This window comes from Tachypleus tridentatus, chromosome 7 (assembly GCF_004210375.1).
Source record: "Tachypleus tridentatus isolate NWPU-2018 chromosome 7, ASM421037v1, whole genome shotgun sequence".
Classification (NCBI taxonomy): domain Eukaryota; kingdom Metazoa; phylum Arthropoda; class Merostomata; order Xiphosura; family Limulidae; genus Tachypleus; species Tachypleus tridentatus.
Genome location: NC_134831.1, coordinates 154,147,664 through 154,171,673, shown reverse-complemented (window position 1 = coordinate 154,171,673; position 24,010 = coordinate 154,147,664). Strand labels below are relative to the sequence as shown.

The window sequence follows — 24,010 nt, the reverse complement described above, 5'->3', positions numbered from 1 at the left end:
TATTCGATAAATAAAAGAGCTATAACTTTTTCTACAAAGCAAATACATTCTTATGCAAAATTTAACTGTACTGGAAGTAAACAAGGAACTCTGGGGAGCCAATTAAATGGTTTAATGTGTATCAGTTTTTGCAAAGAAAACAGTAAAAAAGATAAACCAAAGGCCCCAAAATTACTACAGATGTATGAAAAAGGATATTGTACAAATTCACAATTTTTTGCCATCCTTCATGTAATAATTTGATCGCGCAAGTTGTTTATGTTTTATTTTCAGGGTTTAAAATAAGTCAAACCTTCTAAAAAGTTTGAATACATTAAAACCATCAACATTGGTATAGTATATATGGGAACTACACACAAACACACACTTTGCTTTGATCAAAACTAACACATGTTGTACACTATTTAGTGCATGGGTAAACTATATTTCTTTGTGGCACATTTCACTAGAGCTTATTTAGTTGCTAGTTATGAAAGAACATAAAATCTGTCTGTAACCTACTACTGTTTTGCAAAATTGTTCAATCTTTAACACTTAACCCTTTACAGACAATTCAAGGGTCAAAGGCCATGTCTTTGCATTTCTTAACATGCATTCAAAACTTTATTGCACTACTATTTTATGAATATATCTCCTTAAGTTAGGTATCAAACTGTATATTATAATTAAACTTTTCAAATTATATACTATTTACTTTCTAAATTTAAAAGTAAATATTAAAAAACACACCTAAATACTGATTTTGTGTGTCACAGAGGATGTTGAATGCAGAACTGTTTAAATTGGATGTTCGTGATGTCAAAATACAAAGTCCATAGTTCTGTATAAAATAAACTCAAATTACTGATACTGACAAGCTAGAATATAAAATAAGAGCCTCCTAAATTTTCTATATGCCATGATATTAGTCATGTAGTGAATCACATGCAGTGACTTAGCTCACATCTTTCCATTTTTGGAAATGGTCCCTTATATACATTTACTGACATGTGAATAACCAATCCAAAGCTCAGAACATTCTCCTGGTAGCTTTCTCAGCCATTTTAAAATATAATGTTACCCTCTTTTTCTTTCAAGACAACCTTTCATGCAAGTAAGTCAAGTCCTTAGCCTTCAAAATATATTTTTTTAGCTTCAAATACAGATTAATTACTAAACTTGATAGATTATAATAAATTTGTATACTATAAATATAGTAATTTATTATTTTTTGGTTATTCAAACCTATATATTAAATCTTAATAAAAATATTTTGTTTCATATCCTCTGTGTGCAAAATTTCTTGAGGCTTAGCAAGCAATGGCAAACAGCAACAGAGTACAAAAGTTTTAACTTGTATTTTTTTATTTATTATTATATGTTTTAAGAAAAATATGTTTAAGAACTTGTTTGTAAATAATAAATCTATATGCATATATAATGTAAAATAATTGAAATGTAAACGTCTTTTACAAAATACCAATCTATTAAGATACAGCGAAGACAGGTCACTTTGTAAAGACTAAACGTCAGTTTTTTATTATTAGATATGGCAATACGAATGCATGCATGTTGCATCATTGTAACTTCTGCATTATTAACCAGAAATGGCTGAAAAATCACTAATACAAATAAATATATGTAAATGTATAATGTTATAAGATTTAATTATTTACTCTAAACATTTATGTTTAAGTTATAATCTGTAGTTCTAGAACAAAAATGCATAAATTTATATTTTTTCCTAATTTTTTTTATATATGTTTCTTTTTGTATACAACTCAAAATACAAAAACATTAAATCAGAAAAAACATTTTATTTTATACATTGTAATTTTTAATATTATTTTAATATCTACATTTGTTTCAGTTTATTGCATGCATATTGTTAATCATGTGTTGTGCAAGTCTCACCTGTTCTCTAAACTTGTAGATTACTGAGTGTAAAAATAAAATGTTTTATATTTTTGCCCCTTAAATTTCTGAAAAATCCCATCTTAAGTTTATATATCAACATGCAGAGACAAAAAACGAAGCATTTTGACAGTTGCAGTCCAGGTTATTCCCAACAGTTCTTTCACCAGTACAAAGTGATTATAGATTTGTATGGTGTAGTAGAGTGCTTCAACATGATTCAATTACAGGTTCATAAGATCATATTTAGCTAATACTTAAAAGTTAAATTTTCTTTTAAACAAATATTGGGGAACCACGGCTTCCTTTGTTTTTTAAACAAATATTGGGGAACCACGGCTTCCTTTGTTTCATTGGACTACACACACGTCTTTGATATATATATACTTTTGACAGGATCCTAACCTGTAATCTTGAAACGATGCATTTCATACCACCAGAATTACAATGATAAAATAAGCAATACCTAGAGGGACAAATTTTCTTCTGCAACTAAAGAAGTTCAAAAGGCAATACTATAGCCTTGGATTAACTGATTCATGTATGGGGTACTCAACCAAAGGAATAGGACTCAACCAGTCTGGAATTATGGACATTCATCCTCACTTCTCAACCATGTGCACAAGGAGTATTTCACTTGCCTCTGAAATTAAGAAGAGAACAAGGAGCCTGTGCTCATCCAAGGGCCTAAGATGGGACCACTTTGCTTTTAGAATTATGAGGAGAGAGTGGACCTCTTTTCATAAACAACAGACAAACATAACCTTGAATAAAAAGAAGGCCCATGCACTCCTCAAACAGATAGCTAAGTGTCAAGAATTACAAGCAGGCTCTCATGGAGGTTTGTGCCACTCCTACTGACATCTAAGAAAAAACATCCAGAGAATCCAGTTGGAGGATCCCCAACTTCACCCTCTCCTCCAAGAATGGGGGAACACATTCAAACATTCTGGAGGAAAAAGCCTCTGTTCACCACCTCAACGACAGAAAACTAGGAGTGGTAAAGACTCCTCAGCTCCATTAGTAATCTGAAGGGGAAAAATGCATTTGGGAATCTTGAGGAAAAGTGCTCTGAAAACTGTGCAATAGGTGAACCAAGTTTCCTACATTTTTAAAAACAAACTGATCATGATTTATTCAATTTGAAGATTGGAAGGGACATACAATATCCCCTTTAGTGTTACTCATGATTGTCCATGAATTACAGTCCATAATGAAGTAATACCACCTGTAGTTATTATAGTGAAAGTGGTTGCTAGTGCAGAATCGAGAAGAGAAAGCATACTTGCCTGGATAATATTTGTCACAGAGTAGGACCAGTGAAAAATAAAGGGACCCTTGAAATAGGAGTATATAACTAAGAAAACACCTCTGGCTAAAGCCTAAACAGATGTGGCATGCAAAAGATTCCTCTCCTGTAACAATAATCCATTATGGACTATGTAAAACACTTATGCAGCCAACTTATGAGAGTAATGGAAGATAAGTCACAGAAAAGAGAAGGATTTCAATAAAAGAATAATTGATTCCTCAAGAGAAGTTAGCATGAGCCACATCATTTTTGAAGGCCCTGACAAGGCATAACTGATCAGAACCAGAGCAGTCATAAAGGTGAGAAATGGTTGGCAAATGCATTAGTGAGATATATTTCCCCTTACCTACCTGCCAGAGTCTTGGGAAGAAAAGACCTATCAAGATAGAGCAGGACAAATGTGGAAAGACAGAGTCCTATGCAAGTGGATTGCAAACAACTCTGATGACAACCACAAGCTAACAACAACAAAAATATAATTTAAAAGAGAGGTGAAATAAAGAACATATAGCTAAGGTTCAAAGTGAGGATGAGTTAATGCATGCAAAACAATTGTAAAATCCCAATTCAGTAACTGAAAAGGTTGTTTGGGTCGAATAACACGAAAGGCTTTGAGAAGATCTGATAGAATTAGGGATTCAAAGACCTTCCAGTATTTAAAATACCTAAAAATATTGTATAAAGCTGTCTTATGTAAAACCACCACAGATGATGGAGGTTCCTTCTCAAGTACCCAAGTCAGAAAACAGGATATAATAGATACTTTTGGATGAAAAGGGTTTAACCTCCTCTTAATAACACCACTGATGATAAATATTCCCTTTCCATTGATAAACAATTGTAGTTGGTCCATGGAGAGATTTAATTAAGCACAGAGGAACCTTAGAAGTTAAACCCTTATGCCACGTAAAGGTCCTTATAATTTCCAGGCATGAATGCTGGGTTTTAAAAACATATGGGTAGAGAATGTCTGATCAAGGTTGTTGCAACAGAGACTTCCAATGTGAAAGAGGTAGAGGTGGACATTCCTGCAGATACTGAAGAAATGAGATCCATACTTGAGCTGGCTAATAAAGTGCAACTAAGAGAACTCAACAGGGAATATAACAAACCATAGTCAGAACCCAGGACACTAGCTGAACTGGGGAAAAGGCATACAGATGTAAACCTGTCCAGCCCTGACTGAACACATCTACTGCAAACATTTGAGAATTCTAGTGAGTCCCAAAAGCATCATTTGTTGAAGATCAAACTGAGAAAAAATCCACTGAAATACTTCATGATATAATACCCATTCTGTCAGAGAAATTCAGTTAGGTTAAGACAAGTGATCTGCAATGAAATTCATCACCCCTGGAACATGACAAGCTCAAAAGACTGATAAGATGGGAAGAAGCCCAGCAGAGAAAATTCAAGCTATGAAAACATAGGTCTCAAGAATGTATGCCTATTTGAAGGGAAATCCCAGATACCACCAAGGAATTGTCTGAATGTATCAGGACAGTTTTTCTCCCTCAAGAGCAACCAGCTTTGAACCACTGTCTGGTGTACTGTAAGGACTTTGAGAACATTGATGTGGAGGGTAGACTTGTCTTTAGTCTACATACCCTGGAACTACTGAACTTGAAGATAAGTGCCCCAACCCTGAAGAGATGTCTGTGAACAGATAGATCTCAATACAAGGTAGTAGAATGAATATATATGTAAAAACGGCTTGTTTGGGTTGAGAAAATATTTTACATAGAGAAGCAAACAACGTTTCGACCTTCTTCGGTCATCATCAGGTTCACAAAGAAAGAAAGATGTAACTGACCAGAAGCTAACCACATCACTGATTAGTAAAATGAATAGTTGTTGTGATCCAACCATCATTCACAATTGATGAAGTTTCTCCTATGTAATGATACAGGATTATTCAAAAGATCTACCAATCACACAGTAATCATTAAAGGGACCCTTTATAATTTAAATAATGCACTTGTCCCAAAAAAAAATTGAGAAGTTCAAGGGATGCCAACATCCCCAAAAGAAAGAGAACCATCTATATATCTAATGATTCTTTCCTCCAAGATTTGAAGCCTGATAGGGGTTGGTAAAGCATGACTTGAGTATTGGAAAACACACCCAGATGGATGAGATATTGCATTGGTGACAAAATAGATTTCTTCACTCTGATAAGGAAGCCTGCTTTTATGGTTGCTGAAAGAAGAATATAAGAGTGTTGTTCTGCTAATTGATGGATTGGAGCCAGTCATAATATAATGATGTGTGCACAAGCCCAAAGAATGCAAGTGACAAGAAAAATCTTGAACAACTCTGCAAAAGATGTAAGGTGCTGATGCAAGACCAAAAGGTAGAGACCTGAACTGCAGCACCTGACCCTTGAACACAAACCTGAGAATCCTCTTGGAAGATTCTGCTAAGGAAATATGGAGATAAGCATTGTTAACATTGAATCTGGTCATCCAGAGCCCTGGCACAAAGTGCAATCACAGGTTGAAAAAAAAAGATTTTATTGGAAAGGAAGGAGGATCTAAAAACTGATTGAGTTAGGACATTAAAGATGGATTGCTAATCTCCTGTCTTCATGGGTACAACAAATAAACAAGAATAACATCCCAAATGAAGAGAATCAATTCTCTACTATCCTTTTGACTAACAATTCTCTTAGGGCCTGTAAGCAAAGCTCCACTCGCCATAGATCTGTTGGAAGTGAAAAGACAACAAGTTGAGCAGACAATGGTATGGATGATGTAAATTGAATGACCAACTCTAAAGACAGAACATGAAGTACCCATGGATCCCTGGTGAAAAAAACACCAGATCTTCAGGTAGTGATGTAATTATACTCTCACTGCTTGGTCACTCATGGGATAGTCATCAAGAATATTGATAAGACCCTAATATTGAAAACAATAGACCAGGAAAAAGAAGGAAAGAGTCAGGAAACACCGTGAGCTGATATTTCCAAATTAACTACAGAAAAGTGAAAAGCCAATAATAATAAAGAAGAGTGTATATAGGCTATACCAATTTGGGATTTTAAAGTCCCTAGAACTTCTGCAAATAACATGGGACATAGAAAAGAAGCTTCCTGCAACTCTCTGAGGCCAGAAGATGGTAAATTAACACTTTCTAACATAGCATTTCTACCCAATAAATCCCAACAACAAACCAGCCAGAAAATCAAAGAAAAAATTGAAGAAGACAATCTGACTGATGTAGACATTAACAAAATCCCCCAACTCATCCTCACATTGCTGAGAGGAACATTAATAGGCTTCAGACAAAAGATGAATTCATGATAAATACTCAGAACAGTCATAACAGTAAGACAAATTCAAGAAAACCGTGATATGTTTAAAGTGAATGCAGATTCCAATCTAGTACCTCATTAGATCCATAAAGAGCCATTCGTTAAGAACCTAAATAGGCCTCCTCCTGGCAGTGATAAGCCAAAGTATGCTGATATGATAAACATGGGAGACAAAGCATAGCTATCCTGTTGCATAATTGTGAGAGTAAATCTCCCCATACGAACAGTGATAAAAGGAGGAGGAAACACCAAGTAGTCACTTGCCATAATTTCTCCTAACAAGAAAGTAGTAGAGTCAAATGCAATAGGAGACCCTCTTGTTATTACCTCATAAACCCAAATAATCAATGGAAGAAAACGAGCTGGAGGTGGCTAATCAAAACAATTCTCGTTTGAAACCCAGTTCATAAAAAAAAGAAAAAAAAAGAAGCCAGCTAAAGTGAGTTTAAATTCTCACCAGTCATTCCTGAGTCATTAGCAAAAGTAAATTCAGAACTCTGAGGAGAAACACCCTTGGTCCACAAATGTCTCCATCTCGCAAAGGATCATATCTCAGACAGCTTTGGCTGAGAGTGGCCCCTTCCCTGACTGTTAACAAACATCAGATAGCAGAGGTATAAAAAAAAGAGGTCTAACTGAGCTCTGTAGTAGAAACATTAACTTAGGAATATATACCCATTGGTCAGTTTTCTTTGTTAAGTAATTTATAAATATAAATGATAAATACAAAAACTTCAACTGCCTTCAAAATCACAATGTAAATAGTGTATAATCATAACACTCCTAATGATAGAAACCTGTGCTGAATGCTTTGTTGAGAAAAAGTGATTACATTATCTGAATGAGGTCTTATATATACAGTACCCAGGTAGTGGGTGTATTGAAGTTGGTGGATAATTTTGCAAATTAGAATTTGCCTACGATATTTAAGTGAAAATCTTGGAGATAAAAAAATAGCCATATTGTCAGTGGATGGTATGTATGTTTTGAAAATAAAGATTTCAATCACCAGAGTTCTTTGCCATCACCTACTGTACTCTCCAAACCTAAATAGGCTTAACAAGTTTTACTGAGTGAGATTTTAATATAAATAAAACATAACTTTGGACTATCTCCATTTGATCATCTTTAGTTAGACATTAAGAATTATGCTGGTTAATACTTTTTGAGTCCAAATAACACAAACCTGTCAAAGTTGTAACAAACTGTGATATTTAATTCCTCCCCTCTCTTTCTTCACTGGGATCCTTTAACATATATGCTGGACGATACCTAGAATGATTGTCCTCCTGGACTAACAGTCGAGAGTTTGGACGAGTATTAGCTCGATTTCCAAGAGATGTATACCTGACCACAAATTAAACAAAAATATAGTAAAAATTATACTTTTCCTAAAAGCAAAACCATTTTCAATAAATCATAACTTGAAAAGTTCATTATTGTTAATAGGTACCATAAAAATAAAAGTGATCCTAAATGTTCATTGAATTTTAAATTCACTAAAGATTCACATATATACCTTTTACAAATGGTGATTTCAGCTTTGCTTTACATCACTCATGCAATGTTAAATTAACGAATTGTCAAAAGTTACTTCAAAACAGTGTAAAACTGAAATTGTTATGACTTAATATATGCTGCTTGTCAAAATCTTAAGGCCAATGAACATAAAGAAAAAATAAGCATTTTGCATTGTTAGACTCAACCACTTATTGGAGTAGAGCTTCAAAAGATAAAAATAAGAAAAGGGAAAATAAATATAAAAGACTTCAGCATTTAATAGGGAAAATGTGAACACTATGAAATTAGCCTAAATACTAGCTGGTCAAAAGTTTAAGACCATACTCCAAACAAATAGTTAATCGGTAAACATAACAAAATTTAGTCATTTGTGTTCAAGCATTAGCATTGTCAACATCTCCCACTGAAATCTCCTGTGTTACATTGGGTAAAAACATAGCAAAGGCTAAAAAGTTGACAGAGTTTGAACGTGGCAGAATTGTCGAGCTGCAAAAGCAAAGTCTCTCTTAATATCAAGACTGTTCTTTTACATACTGTTGAAAATGGAAAAAAAGAGCTCACATTAATAATCTGTGACCTCATAAGACAGATATATAAGTAGTTATATCTCACCAAAACAGTGAGTAGCTAAAAACCAATAGATTAGGTTAAATCAGTGCTATATTGTTCAAAAGTATCATGATTTTCATCCTTACAAAAAATTATGCTAACTTACAAACACTAATTATTTAATTCAAAGTTCACACAAATCAACCCAAAATTCAAATTAGTAATTTTTATGTAAATATATAAAAATTAATAAATGAAACTTTCTTACTGAATACATTTCAACTTTGAATTTTTTTAAACCTGTAAATATACAATTTCAAGGCTATTTTTTACATAGAATTTTTAAATTCAGTGGTTCAATTTTGCTTTCAAGGTAGAGTATACCCATACTTGGATGAAAGTCCTGTCTCTGACAGTAACATTAAAGACTGAGTTTTGTGTTGTTAGACAATTAACACAGAATGATGTTCATGATCATCAAAATTGATACATAAACGAGTGCTTAATTCAATACTACAAACACATACAATTTCCTGTGTGATTGCTCTGCTATGGACTATAGCTTTGCAACACTTCCTCTAAAAGATGCTTTAGCACTTAACAGAGGAAACTTTGTCCCCTCTTTTGTGTATACTTTCCGATTTATCAAACATGCAGACAACTTCCAAATACCTATTTGATCAAAGCAAAGACCTAAAACTTCAAGTGTCTATGTAAGGCACAGAATAAATTCCATGACTTATAGAGAAACTAGTATGTTTACTTCAATGTGTGAATGTACATAGGTAGTATTTCCTCAAAGTACAGTGATGACAGCATGCCAGAATGTTAGGATGCAAGGTTAATCTTGGGATTTTTATCAAAGCTTTGAATGTTTGATCTACTATTATAATTATAGCCTGCAATCACAATAAATCACTTAGAAAATGTTTTGAACAGTTTTTCAAATGTCATATCACTAGCAAGACCATAACAAATTTCCTAAGAACTTAAGATGTACTCTGTCTAATGTTGGAATATTAAAGTTGGTGATTCATTTAATATAATCTGATTACCTAACAGCATGAATTACATCAGTTAGTCACAAAAATTGGAATTATGATTAATTTCATGACTCAAGAATATTAGTCTAATCATAAATAAGGTTCCCTTTATTTCAATTATCCAAGTAATCAAATATTGCCATTAAGTTTATTTGTTGTTAAGCATAAAGCTATATAACAGGTTATCCATACTCTATAATAACAGGTACTGAAACCTGATTTTTAGAGTGATATAATTTCTTTTTAGCCATCTGATTGGATAATGATGGAATAATGTTCCTTCTTGTTGTTTTTTATAAGCCATATTGTAAGAAAGAAACAATTAATTGAGTGTAATCTATGAATGATCTTGATGATTAACTGATTATCAAATACAACTAATTGCCAAGCTAAAGAAAATATACTTTGTTTGCAACATTTCAGATACCATTCATATAATTGATCTTCTGTTCGGTTGTGCTTTAGAAGAAGCTTTGATAATGATTGATGTTTGTAGGTTTAAACTTTTATGAATTAACTTATTCTCAGTTTTCAGAAGTTTCATATTTTATCTGAAACAGCCTACAGATTTCTTGGGTTAGAAGTTATTTTCACTAACTTTGTAACCATTTCTTCCCACTTCTTAACCAGTATATTTCAAAATGTAAAAATTTCATGCTTTGAATAATTTTAAAAACACAGAATAAGTGATCTACATATATGTGTTAGAAAGTCCTGTAATGTAACCCTCTAAGATTGTGTCATTTCAGATCCATCTGCACATGCCAATCAACATATTTCAAGTAAATTGTAATTAGATCATAAAAGGTTTTAGCTTGAGTAAACACAGGTCATGGGAATGGCCAGAGACAAACTGATTGGATATGGAAATTGTTACTACAGATTGTGAAATACTACCATTGTTTTTAATCTAAAGATGTCTGTATCAAAATTTAAGGTGTGAATATGAATTTCAAGAAGCTGTGATGAGCTAAGGAATTAGTGGACATTAAACAGTTATTTCAATCTTCAGTATCAAATCAACCATTTATCTAATGACTGTCAAATTAATCGAGTAACTGCGAGAAAATACAAACATTAGTTAGAATTCTGAATCTGTTAAATACTGATAATATCAAGGTCATGGGTGTTGCTGGCTGTAAAGAATATTTAGTAAACTGAGCAAAAAAATGGCAAATGGGTTTTAATTGTGATAAATGAAAATTTTGTATGCAAGTTATCAAATTTGACTTGCAGTATAATTTAAATAGAAATAACCTTAAGAGTGCCTTGAAAGAAAAGAATATTGGTGTAATGGTTGATCAGTTTCTTAAACCATCCAAGCAGTGTGCTGTTGCTAGTGGTAGGACAAATAGGATTTTAGGTTGCATCTACAGAAATACTGAATTCAAGTCTAAAGAGATTATAATCTCATTGTGTAAATCACTGGTTAGACCATACTTGGAGTACAGTGTTCAGTTTGGGCTCCTTACCTTAGGTAAGACATTAAATTATTAGAAAGGGTTCAGAGGAAGGTTACTAATGTGGTACCTGCAATGGAGGAGTTGTCATATGTGGAGATATTTTGATCCTTGAAATTATTTCTCTTGAAAGAAGGAAAAGTTAAAATCTGATTGAAGTGTTAAAGATTATAAAAGAAACTAATAATGTTGATGCATCAAAATTTTTCATACTTAATAATGAATGAGTGTCATAGAACTAGGGGACATAAATATAGATTTAGGCAAAGCAGAAGTCATCTTCAGCTAAGACTATTTTGTTTTTCAAATAGGATGGTTGGACTTATGGCATTAATTGCCTTCATATGTTATGGAGGCAGTAAATTTGAGCGAGTTTAAAAAAAAATTTGATAGATACGTGAATAATGAAGGCTGGGTTTATTTTTGTTTTAAACAGTTGAAGTTTCTCTTAGAGGATGGAACAGCCATGATGGACCAACAGGTCTCTTGTTGTCCCTAAACATTACGTTATATTTTATGTTCTCTTCATAAAAATGGACAAGTTTTAGTAAATATTACATTAATAAAGCATTTCTACTAAAGGTTTGTCTGTGATTCTCTAAAACCTTCTCTGAATCAATGTGACTGAATGGTAATTTTCATTCTAATATAATTTTTTAATCTTACAGTTTTTACTAGACTCTCCTAAATTAATATAAAACTTTTTTCAGTGAAAAAATAATTCTGTAAGGAGAAATTAAAGCTCAAACATGTCATATGATACAGAAAATTGAAGGCTACAATTTTTTAACTGTCTCTTTTGAAATTTAAAAATTGAAATTTGAATTGTAAACTACATTTTAATACAAACTTTGTTGACATACATTGATAATAAAGTTATTATATCAAATTTTGAATGCAATACTGTAAAAAGTTGTGACATACACAAAAGAATCAGGTCCAGTTGTGAAAGAATTAATACTATATACAATTACACACTCAACGAGAAGCAAGAGGATATGCCTGTACAATCATCAACAGCCACAGAACACAAATTTCTTTTCCAACTTCAATAACATAATAAAAATGTATTTGTAGTCACATAGCTCACACATTTTCCCATTTTAAAACTGTTTGTCTGTCAGGAAGTCTCTGGCACATTATTCAGAAAATGGTATGTTTAGAAAGCTCCAACTTTTTAATTATCAGACTGAAGTGTAAAAAAGAAAGCCCAATTCCATGTGCGCACATCCATGATTAACTGTTTTTATGAAAATATTTAATGAAGGTTGAAAAGATTAATGAGCTATTAAAATTTTTGGAAGAATTTTACACACCAACCACAATAATATTATAAAGATATCCCCACAGATGAGATTTCTGTTGGTTAAATCTTTCTTCAATTAATTTTCTATGCTATTCAACACTCTTAACTTACCCACGGTCATACAAGGAACAATAAGGTATATGCAAGGTACGAAGAAATCCCCAAACATCATGATATCCCCAATGCAACAGGGGACTAATTCTCATAAATGGGGGCCAATCATGATCAGTTTCTTGAAAAGCTTTAAGACGGGAGGAATAAGGATCAGTTGCTCTTGTCCCCATCAAAACAGCTTTGATTTCAGAATGTTCCTTGTGAAGTTTCCACAGTGATTCCTTTATGCTTCCCGAGAACTTTATCACATTAAGATTATACCTGAGAAGCACATAAATGTCTTATGTTATAGTCACATAGATGATCTAAGAAAGTTCAGAGAAACAAAATATCAAATGGTATATTGTCTATATTCTTGATATATTAAAATAGAAAAATGAGAAGTTTAAAATCAAATAAAAATATTGCATTGTAATATTTGTGAAAAAGTTTAAAATTTAAAATTAAATTTTACCAAAGTAGTGAAATGTAGTGGATCTAAAACTGACAGCTTCAAGATACCAGATTCTATACTTTTAATATAAATTAGCTACTGTAAAGAATTAATTATTAAACTATTCCACTTTCTTTCAAATGTATACAATCTATTTTATAAAATATAGTATTCTAAAAATCACACATGTTAGTCAGTAATACATATGAATCTGAAATATTTACACATAAATAATAACTGTTAGTTTCATGGATTCGACTCAAATAACTTGTAAATGAATTCACCAAATAGAAATTTTGCTCTATTGATTCATTTTGTTTTTTTTAGGATGCTAGATGTAAATGATATATATTTGGTGCACCTAATTTTCAAAAGGCTTTTGATAAATTGGTGCAAAGATTACTAATGAAATCACATTGGTATGGCTTAGGGGTATACTGTTTGTATAGAATAGTGGCTTGGTGTGCAACTTAAGAAGTTATGAAGTCATTGTTTGGGGTTTTGGTTTTCCTCATTTCCAATAATCACATTGATATTGTAAGAGCAATAAAACTAGAAATATTATTAACACATTAGGCTGTTGGGTATTTGTAAAGTTGCACTTAAAACATTACACTACTATGGAATGACTTTGGTTCGCTGATAAGTTTGAAAGATAGATCACAAATTACCTTTCATTCTAATAAGTGAAAAGAAATGCATTTAGGTAATCATAATATGAATCTCACATTTAACAGAAGTGGAAGCTTAATAGCATGGCAGAAGGAAAAAGTCTGGATACATTTGGGAGAAGTCATTGAAGTCATCAAGGAAATGCTCTGTTACTTGTAGCAAAACTATTAGGATTTTATGGTAATACTTAAAAACATTGATTGTAAGATAAGGGTAATTTTTCTTTTGAAATTTCTAGTCAGACCTCACTTAGAATAGTTTTAGTTTCCTTATCAAAGAAAATATCTCACATATTGGAAAGGACTTAAAGGAGTATTATTACTATGATTCTAGAGTATGGTATGAGGATACATTAAGATCTCTAACTCATTTTCACTTGAGAAAGGGTAAGAGGTGGTCTCAATAATGATTGTAAGATTATTTGTATATTGATTAATACCTCCAGTTTATTTATCATGAATTCTTAAGACAATATGACAAGAGGATACAAGCTCAAGTATTTGGAAAAGAAAGACAAGGCTCCAATTAAGACAATTTTTCTAATCAAGTGAGATGACTGTAACATGAATTAGGATCGTAAATATAAAAAGCCCAGTATTTTACCAGAATGTTAAGATGGAAATTGACTATTGTTGACCATAAGTAAAGCATTAGCACATGACTGGGAGGAACAGTAAAATTCACAGGCTCACATATAAGCTAAAAAACTTAACATTTTGTATGCTAAGTGTTTAACAGACTTGAGACATTTGTTTCCTTTCTTCTACCTTTGTTTATACGCTAACCTTCAATACAACTGAATCTTGAACCTGCTATTATTCAAGGACATTTGTATACATGACACATGTATGAAGCGAAAGGTGTTCACTATTTTGATATCATATTATATGTCAGTGACATTACAACTATTAATTGTGATGTCATGCATTGTAAGGCTAAAGATTTTTATTTTCAAAAACCATACACACTTCCAGATTTTGAAGTAAAATTTCACATCAACCAATAGTAGTAAACTTGTGTAAAATCATCAAGATATAAAAGTTTACATTTTCCTATACTGAAAATGTACTTCTGATATAACTCACACATTTGTTTTATCCTGACAAAAGGTTCTCTTTGCCTGTCTAAGTAATGATATGAATTTTATCTCACTTGCTTCAGTCTTTATACCCTCACTACATCACCTCCAGTGATTTTAATTTTGTAACTCTCTCCACTTGTGTCAATGTACCCTCTTAGCCCAATTTATGAATAAGCTCCCAATTATTCTTTCTTATTCACTTTTTGAGAATGGCAGGATTATGAGACTCAAACATCAGCTATCATGGGGAGGAAGAGGGGCATAACATTAAAAGTAAATATTATCAGAAATACATTTTTTTTTATATAGTACAGTGTAAACTTCTGAAATACACTTTAGCTTGAATCCAACATAATGAGACTGAGGAGCCAGTGAGGGCAAGATCCACACAAAAAGAGTTTGTGTAGAAAAACGTGTGCAAAATTGAAATATAATAAAGCACAATGGTGGAGGTATGCTCTTTGCTTAGATAGCAGATAAGATTTACTAATGTATATTTATTTTAAATATCAATGTTTTTCAGCTTAATATATATTAGAAATGCATTTAATGTATACTGTTAAATGTGTACTGCACAAGTCCCACCTGTTCTATAAATTTGTAGAAGATTCTCGAGATAAATGAATGATATATATTTTGTGAAAGCACAAGCATATCTTCAAATACTGTTGCCAAGTGAATTTTCGAGAATGTCACCTTAAAAAAAAATATTTATAAATCAACATGTAAAGAGACAGTTATATCTAATACTGTTGGGTCTCAACAGTCAGTATGCTATGCCTCAAAAGCTATAATTGTGACAAATGCTTATTAATTGGAAAAAAAAATAGATATTTGACCAGGAACATTTATAGGTTTTGAGCATTACAAATTTCAGTGAATTAACTTTGAATATTAGTATTTATATAAGGACATTGGCTATTTTTGTCGGGAAGAAAGTTGCATGTGAAGAATAGAGCTAGTTAGCATTACTGTCAATGAAGTATATCTATTATGTACATACAAATAATCTGCACTTCATGAACCGTCAAGAATGTAAGTTTGCAAAACTTACATATATAGATCATTGTTTGCAATAAATGTTACTATAAACTGCACTGTTGTTTGTATATTTGTGTTAAGAAAGAAAGTTCCATGTATCAATCTTGTCGGCAAATATCATAAATTTAATACATAAAGATTTAATTAACTTATAAATTAAAATTAAAATTTCTGGCTGTTTGAAGCCCCAAAACATAATCTAAATAAATCAGAGACTCTCCTAAGACAAATTATAATATCTAACAAGTGAAATCTAAACATTGGCAGTAAAGGTCAACCAACCACATCACCAATATTGTTCATTATCACGAGATTCATCTAGGCCCCAACCACACAGACAAGGTTCCACATCTCCTCACTAGAATTACAGGGATGTGGACCCAAAGCCAGATTCAAGGTGCAGTGGCTAGGACATGGGGAATGCAATATGATATATCATTATAACAGAAATATGATATAAAGGAAACCTAACCTGAAAGTAACAGGATGTCGCATGTGAGCAACTAGAATTACAAAGGGAAGGCAAGCAACATCCAACAAGACAAGTCCAACTTCAAACATGCAAAAAAATCAGAATGCAGCAAACAGAATTTGGAATTACAGAGCAAAGTCTCACATCACCAAGCTGAAGAAACAGATATGAAAGGTCTTAGGATTACAAACTAAATCCTAACTCCTCAACCTAGAAGACAAGGTAACATCTCTTGCTCCAATAATTATGAGGAGGATGTGGAACAAACAAACTTCCACCAATGGCTCATAGACATGATGGATGAGAATCCTCTTCCAGAATCATGAAAAATAAGATAATGACCAAATAGAAGGGCCATGCTCACATAACTAGATATTAAAGTGTCTCTAAAATGGAATTACAAGAAGGTTCCTGTGTAGGCTGTACCAACTCCCCATTCAACACCTGAGAAAAACCATCCAGGGTTAATGTGGAATGATAACCAGTTTCACTATCCTTTCCTTTAATGGAATAAAGAGTACAAACATAACTCAGGAAGAATATACCCCTGTCCATCATTCCAACAACTGGAAATGAGAGTGGTAAGGGATCCTTTGCACCACTAGAAGAGAAAGGGGGGAGAAAGTAGTACTGAGCCCTAAGAAACAAGGATCCAGAGACAGTGCATTAGGTGAACAATATACCTCATCTTAAAAAGCAAACTAACCTTTATTTGTTCAATATAGAGGTTAGCAAGGATAAGTAAAGTCCCCTTATGCTTTACTCATGAAAGACCACGATAGGCAGTCCAATACTGTACGTGATATTTGATATAGAACAATAGTTCACCACAGGAAAAGTGCCAAGATGGTCTCACAGAATACCCCATTTCAACATAGCTCATTGTTACTAAGAGTCTAGTTAACAGTCTAGTGGTAGCTACTGCTGATTTTAAAAAGCATACCTTATTAGGCAACACTCACAAATGAATGTGATCCAAATGAGAATGACAAGAAGGTCCACAAAAAGGAAAGAAATATGTTATTTACCTCTGTCACAATCATGCTGGAGTGTTATAACAGCTTCAGAATCTAACCTGATGAAACTACCTAAATCATGTAAATAGAGTGATATAAAGGTATTAAACATGGTTAACATACCAGCTTCTACAATTTTCTATGATGGGCAATACAACCAAGCTGCCAGGGACATTGATATATGTCAAACTTGATGAGATGAGACACAAAGAAGTCTCTGCTTTTCCACTGAAATACCACAGTAAGCTATTTAAATTGCCTCATGAATCAAACTTGTCAAAGTGCCAGGAGATAAACTGCAAAAAATTAACAGATCCTGATAGATAAAGAGATAATGTAATGCATCCCCCAAAATTCTTCAACGAATGTCCGATAACATCAGAGAGCCCAAACGGGAGCACAGAAGATGATACAAATCCAAAAGGTTATATAACTGGGAAACGGAGGAAAGATGAACAGGAAAGAAACCTTGTGTCCCTTCCAGGCTATTGCACTTTTAGGAAGAAAATACCTTATCTGAATACAGCAGAACATACTACGAATGGGACAACGTCATATGAATATGGAATAAAAACACAACTGAACTTCAACTCAGCTAGCCAATAACAGAAGAAAACAAGTTTTAAGTGAAAGATGATATAGTGTACATGACCCCTAAGGTTCAAAAGGTGGATGTGATTATGCATGAAAAACTATTGTGATATCCAAGTAAGGAACCTGAAAAGACCAATAAAGACAAATAACATGAAATGATTTGAAAACTAATGACAATGCTTGGGACCAAAAAACTTTTATCTGATAATGGACCTTACAGGACCACAGACAAAGGTCAAAACCAAACTTCTGTCAAAGAACCATGTCAAAAATTCAGACATGCTGCACAGTGAGATATGAAGGGTCATACCCATGTCTGAGTGACCACTGATGATCATTAAACCATTTCCTTTGATTAAATTCCAAAGAATGTGAAATGGAATGTGTTAATAAGAATGCCACTTGAGATGTCAATCTATGATGATGTATGACAGACAACATAAAAGCCAAACACAAAATAGAATAACACCAACTGTTAGACAAAAAAGTCTGACCAAGGCTGACATAACAGAAATGGCCAGATAGGATGGGTAAGAGGTTGAATGAAAATCAAGACTTACCTGGCCAATATTGTACCACCAAAAGAATTTGACAGGACATGGAGAGAATCAGTGCCAGAACCATGAAAGTAGATGAATCTGAGGAATTCATAAAGATGGAACAGCAGTACAATCCTGGCTGAGAGTTTCTACTCCTAAAGCCAGAAGTTGAGGTAATGAAGATCAAAAAATGGAAGCTGAGCATTCCAATGTTTTGCAAAAACCTCAATCACTGGTATCCCAAGATGAGAGCAGATCAAAAAAAAAGTTTGAGGAGTATCCATTCTCTAGGAAAAGTTCTATTGGAATGAAATAATTGGTCATCCATTAATTAACCTATAACATAATAATGTTTAGAGACAACAAGGGACCTGTTGGTCCATCTCAGCTGTCACATCCTTCAAGCCAAACTAAAACCATTAAAGTAAAAATGAAAGCCAGTCCTTATGTTACATATCTATCAAACTTTATTTTAAACTCTTTCAAATTTAATACCTCCACAACATCTGAAAGCAGCCCATTCTACAGGAAGACACCCTATTTGAAAAATAAAACTGTCTTAGCTGATGACAGCTTCTACCTGACCTAAACCTATATTTGTGTACCCTCTTTCTATAATTCTTGGTGTTAAGTATGAAAAATGTTAATGCACCAATATTACAAATTCCTTTTACAATCTTAAACACTTCAATCAGATCTCCTCTAGCTCTTTTTCTCAAGGGAAAACAATTTTAAGGATCTTAATATCTCCTCATGTGACAACTCCCTCTCCATCCCAGGTACCCTTTTAGCAGCTCTCCTCTGAACCCTTTCCAACAATTCAATGTTTTTCCTAAGCCCAAGACTGAACACAGTATTCCAAATGTAGCCTAACTAGATACCGTCCATTCTACAAAGTTTCATCATGAATACTCTGCCTAAACAATCTATCAAAGAAGTTATAACCTCTTTAGACATGTATTATATATTTCTGTTGATATAACCTAAAATCCTATTTGCCCTACAACTGGCAACAGCACACTGCTTGAATAACTTATGAAGCTAATCAACCACTTCACTAAGATCATTTTATTTCATAACACTCTTAAGGTTATCCCCATTCAAATTATAAGTCAAATAATGATTTCCACACGTAATATCTTGCATTTATTATAACTAAAACCCATCTACCATTTATTTGACCAACTTACTAAATTATCTAAATCCTTTTGTAAAGCAGCAACAGCATCTTCTTCACAGCCAGCAATATGCAAGACTTTGAAATCATCAATAAATGTATTTTATTTATCATTCATTCATCTATGTCATTAACAAAAATCAAGAACAGCAAGGTTCCTAAGCTCTGAGGTACACCACTTGCAACAGTAATTCAGTGTGACTTAACTTCATTTATAACAAGTTTTTTTACATCAAGCCATTCTTCTATCCAGTTATATAGCTTATTCTCCACACCTATAAATTTTTTTTTATAAGCCTTTTATATATGTGGCATATGTCAAGTGCTTTCTGAAAACCCAGTTTCACCAAATCCACATTTTTTCCCTCATCTAAATATGCAGTAACATTTTCAAAGCACATCAAAAGATTTGTTATGCAAGATTTTTCCCTATGTGAAACCATGTTGACTATCTGAGAAAATCTAAAACTTTGTTAAATGTATTTGCAAAGCATCTTTTATCAGACTTTCCAAATTTTTCCCACAACTGATGTAAAACTAATGGGCCTATAATTACTGAAAGAACGTTTATTACCTACCTTGAAGATAGGAGTGACATTAGCTAATTACCAATCTGTTGTTACTTGTCCATTTTGTTTTCATCTATCAATTGCTCAGGATGAGGAATACTTCTTAAGTATTCATTAGTAAAAGCTGAAAAAAAAAGAATTTAATGACCTAACCATTTCATAAACCATCAGATATAAGCCTTCTTTTATCATCCTACAAGGGTCCTATCACCATCCTAACATTTTGTTTACCCTCAATGTACTTTAAAAAAAAAAAAATGTTACTGTTAATTTTTTATAATCATCTAAATCTTTTTTAGTATCAGCCAATTTGAATTTCTTAAGTTTGTGATGCTTTTCTTTAACTTTATCTCTTATACCTTTGTAAGCCAACGTTTTTTGTTTTTTTACTTACAGCTACCCTTTTCGTTCTATAAAGAACATGTTTGTTTTGCAACAATGAATTTTTCTATTTAAACATTTTCCACATTAGCTCAGTGTTTCTTAATGACTCAGCTGCCCAATTCATAGCAGATAATTTTTGTTGCATCACATCAAAATGTTTTTTGAAATTTGTAATCAAAACATTATATGGAGTAAAACATTAAATATAATACAACGATGATCACTTGTACCTAGTTATTCCCCAATTTCCACCCTCAACAATTTCTATATTAGAAGCTAACACTAAACCTGAAATAGCATTGTTCTAGCAGGTTCCTTGACCAATTGATGATGAAATCTATCTTGAACAGTTTCCAGAAACTTTTCTTTCATGTTTTGACTCTAGCATTTTGCAATCAATATGTCTGCAATTAAAATCACCCAAAATTATGACTTCACTAACAGCTGAAATCTTAATCTCACTGTAGTTTTTTTGTTACTAATCTAATCAGTTTCACTGGTGGTCTGTAACAGTTCCTTTTAAGAGCATTTTCCCTTGATATCCATTAACAGAAACCCAAATTGATTCAATCTCTCCTTGTTATTGTCATTAATATTCTTGACTTCAACAGGATGTAACTTGCACTTTATACAAAGAACCACTGCTCCCCTTCTCTTTACCACTCTGTCCCTAGTAAATAACCTATAACCACATATTTGAAACAAATTTCTGTCATCACAATCATTTACATTTAACCATGTTTCAGTTATTCCCATTATATCAAAATCTTCTTTGCCTATCAGTGACCTAATATCATCTGTTTTGTTTCATGTACTTCTAGCATTACAATAGTAACAGTTAAACCTATTCATATAACTACTTTCATACTAATTTCCTATGCCAAAATTTACTCTACATCTCAATTTTTTTCATTAAGGTTATTTTTGCCCTCACTAGTATGTAGTCTAAGTGTTTACAGCCCTTGCAAACATACCAGACCATTTCCTATCTACATGTAAACCATTCACTTAAAAAAGTTTCCTCCTCCCACTGAACTGATCCCACAAGTCCAACAAGCGAACTTGCTCATCCTTAGCATTTAACCCTTGTGACTCACTTGAAATTTCATCTCTGTAATTAATTATTGGAAGTTTCCATGATGCAATTAATTTATGGTCTTTATACTCAAATACTTTTATAAATCCCTTGTACTTATTAATTAGCTCCTCTAATGTACTCTTTCCTATATAGTCAGTCACTAGATTCATAACCTTTCAAAACATAACAAGCTAGAACAATCTGCTATTTGTGTGCTCAAAGGAGAAAATCTACTGTTTAAAAACAGATATGGAATGAGTGCACCCTTACTTTGAAAAGGATTAGACTATTATAGAATTGTTTGAATGAAGTATTATCACCTTGAATTCCATATTGTTTATACAAGCACCCCAATCATGAAAAGAAGTATCAGTGAACAGATGTATCTCTGGCTATGAAGATAGTAGAGGAATGCGTACAACTGTGTTGTCCCTGATCAACCACCTGCTAAGATACCAGCATACTGGAATCCATTAATCTCATTGGATAATCCAGTACATCTGAACAAATGTTCCAATAATCCTGTAATAACCAGTGAAGAGCACTTATGTAGACCTGACCTAAAGGAATGAATGATTCCAAGGATTCCCACATCCCTAAAATAAATAAATTGTGTGTGATGCTTTGGAAGGAGACAACTGTATTTGAAGAACCACCTGTTTCACAACCTAAATGAGTATGGAATTGAAAAACACCCGTGAATAGATGAGGTACTGTGTAGGAGTAAGAATAAACTTCTTTTTTTTGAAACCAAATGCCAAGCTTATAGTTTTTCCAAATAGCATAAAAGGATAAGAAGAAGCCAGTTATTTATATAATGATTAGTATTAATGTTGAGGGAGTGAAATTGATGTAAAAAAAGCTCCAACTATCTGGTAAAATACATACAGAGCATTTGCATGAAACAGAGATAATGTCTTGAAGATTAGGAGAAGAAGATAAGCACCTACAATATCAATTCTGTCATTCATAGTCTGGGTGAAAACTGCCAGTGAAAGAAAAGAAATGACCATTGTAAATTAAAGAGGCTGGAGGAAGTGACCGAGATGAAAAACCCAATGACCAGTTACCAATCAATCATTTTGTTTGGTACGACAAACAGCTAAGAACAAAAATCCTCAAGAAAGTAGGTGATAAGCTATGTGGCCTCTTTGTGCAGAAAATCACGAATAGCCTGTGCTCGATGTTTGGATGCAAGAGAGACTTTAGGAAGTGGAGAGCCAACTGGTATGAAAGACAGAGGAGAAGAAGATGTAGACTAAATGCCCAGTCTTCTTCTGAGAAGTTTAATGATCTATAGTGTATGTCTCCCATACAGACAAGAACCTTTTGAGAGGAGACAACATACGATAGCCTTGCCAATGCTGAAATATGCACACCATCCTGGAACAGGGTCCCTACTAGTAAGGTCCAGATCATCCTTGTGTTCTAGTAGTTCATGGCACTGAAGCAGGAGGTCTGGAAACAAACAGAAGATGCAATAAGCATTCAGTTAGTATAGAAAATAAAGAATGTAGGCAGGCCACACCTACTCAAAATTACATGGATGCTAGAATTCCTGCATAAAAAGGCTGAGAAAAGAAGTTTCTCTTAGAACCCTAAGGGCCAGTACATAAAGGCAAATTCCCTCCAATAAGCCAGCTCTCTCTAAAAGATCCCAGCAACACACCAATATATCAAGGAGAGAGCAAAGGCCTATAACCTGATTAAATGAAGCCAATAAATAACAACAATCCTCCAAAATTTGAGCATAGAGCCTATGATAGGTCTCAGACAACAGTTAAAGACTACCTCTCTACACACAAAGAACTGTATGTCCTCATATGATCAAGAAAATTAATAACAAACTCAAACTCCATAAAAAAGACAAAAAAATTAAAAATAAAATATTGCAAATGCAAAAACAGTGCTGAAGGTAAACCTGCAATAATCATGCAAGACCATCTTCATAATTTGGGCTGTCGATAGAAAGTGAATAAAAAAGAACAACAAGAAGCTTATACATGTATCAGGTATAGAGAGCACATTGACATAACTGGAAAGAGTCACAAAATTAATATCACTAAGGGCAATATATTGGGATACGAAGACTGAAGCAAGTGAAATATAATTCATACCATTGCTTAGACAGGCAAAGAAGATATCCTTTTATTGGGATAAAGTTAAACAGGTATGTTTCATTATATTACCATATTCACGAACAATATACAGTGTATTTAGAACACCATATGATATTAATATGTATTTAGCTTTATTACCATCACATTTTTAAGGTACAAAGAACTTGTTCATAACTGAATGCTAGAATGATTCTTGAATGTAAACATTTAAGAAACTTGAGGTTACTGAAAAACACTTCAAAAATTAGTCCTAATTTTCCTGTAGAGCCCAGAACTTTGAAAACTTAAAATACTTAGTACTAAAATGATGAGGTTGAAAA

The 24,010-nt window shown here is 33.1% G+C and overlaps 1 protein-coding gene across 6 annotated transcripts in view; it reads right to left on the bottom strand.

Moving 5' to 3' along the window:
• Positions 1-24,010, bottom strand: part of LOC143256945 (FAD synthase-like) — a 49,829-nt gene that overhangs the window by 14,823 nt on the left and 10,996 nt on the right. For 3 of the 6 annotated variants that reach the window (XM_076514857.1, XM_076514855.1, XM_076514856.1), the window contains exons 3-4: positions 12,512-12,775; positions 7,708-7,868 (exon numbers count right to left, since the gene is read on the bottom strand). In XM_076514857.1, the coding sequence (XP_076370972.1) occupies positions 7,736-7,868; positions 12,512-12,775 (397 nt within the window). In that variant the 3' untranslated portion in view covers positions 7,708-7,735. Of the gene's footprint in view, positions 1-729; positions 821-7,707; positions 7,869-12,511; positions 12,776-24,010 lie in introns of all 6 variants that reach the window. The other 3 variants (XR_013031635.1, XM_076514853.1, XM_076514852.1) reach the window with 3 other exon arrangements.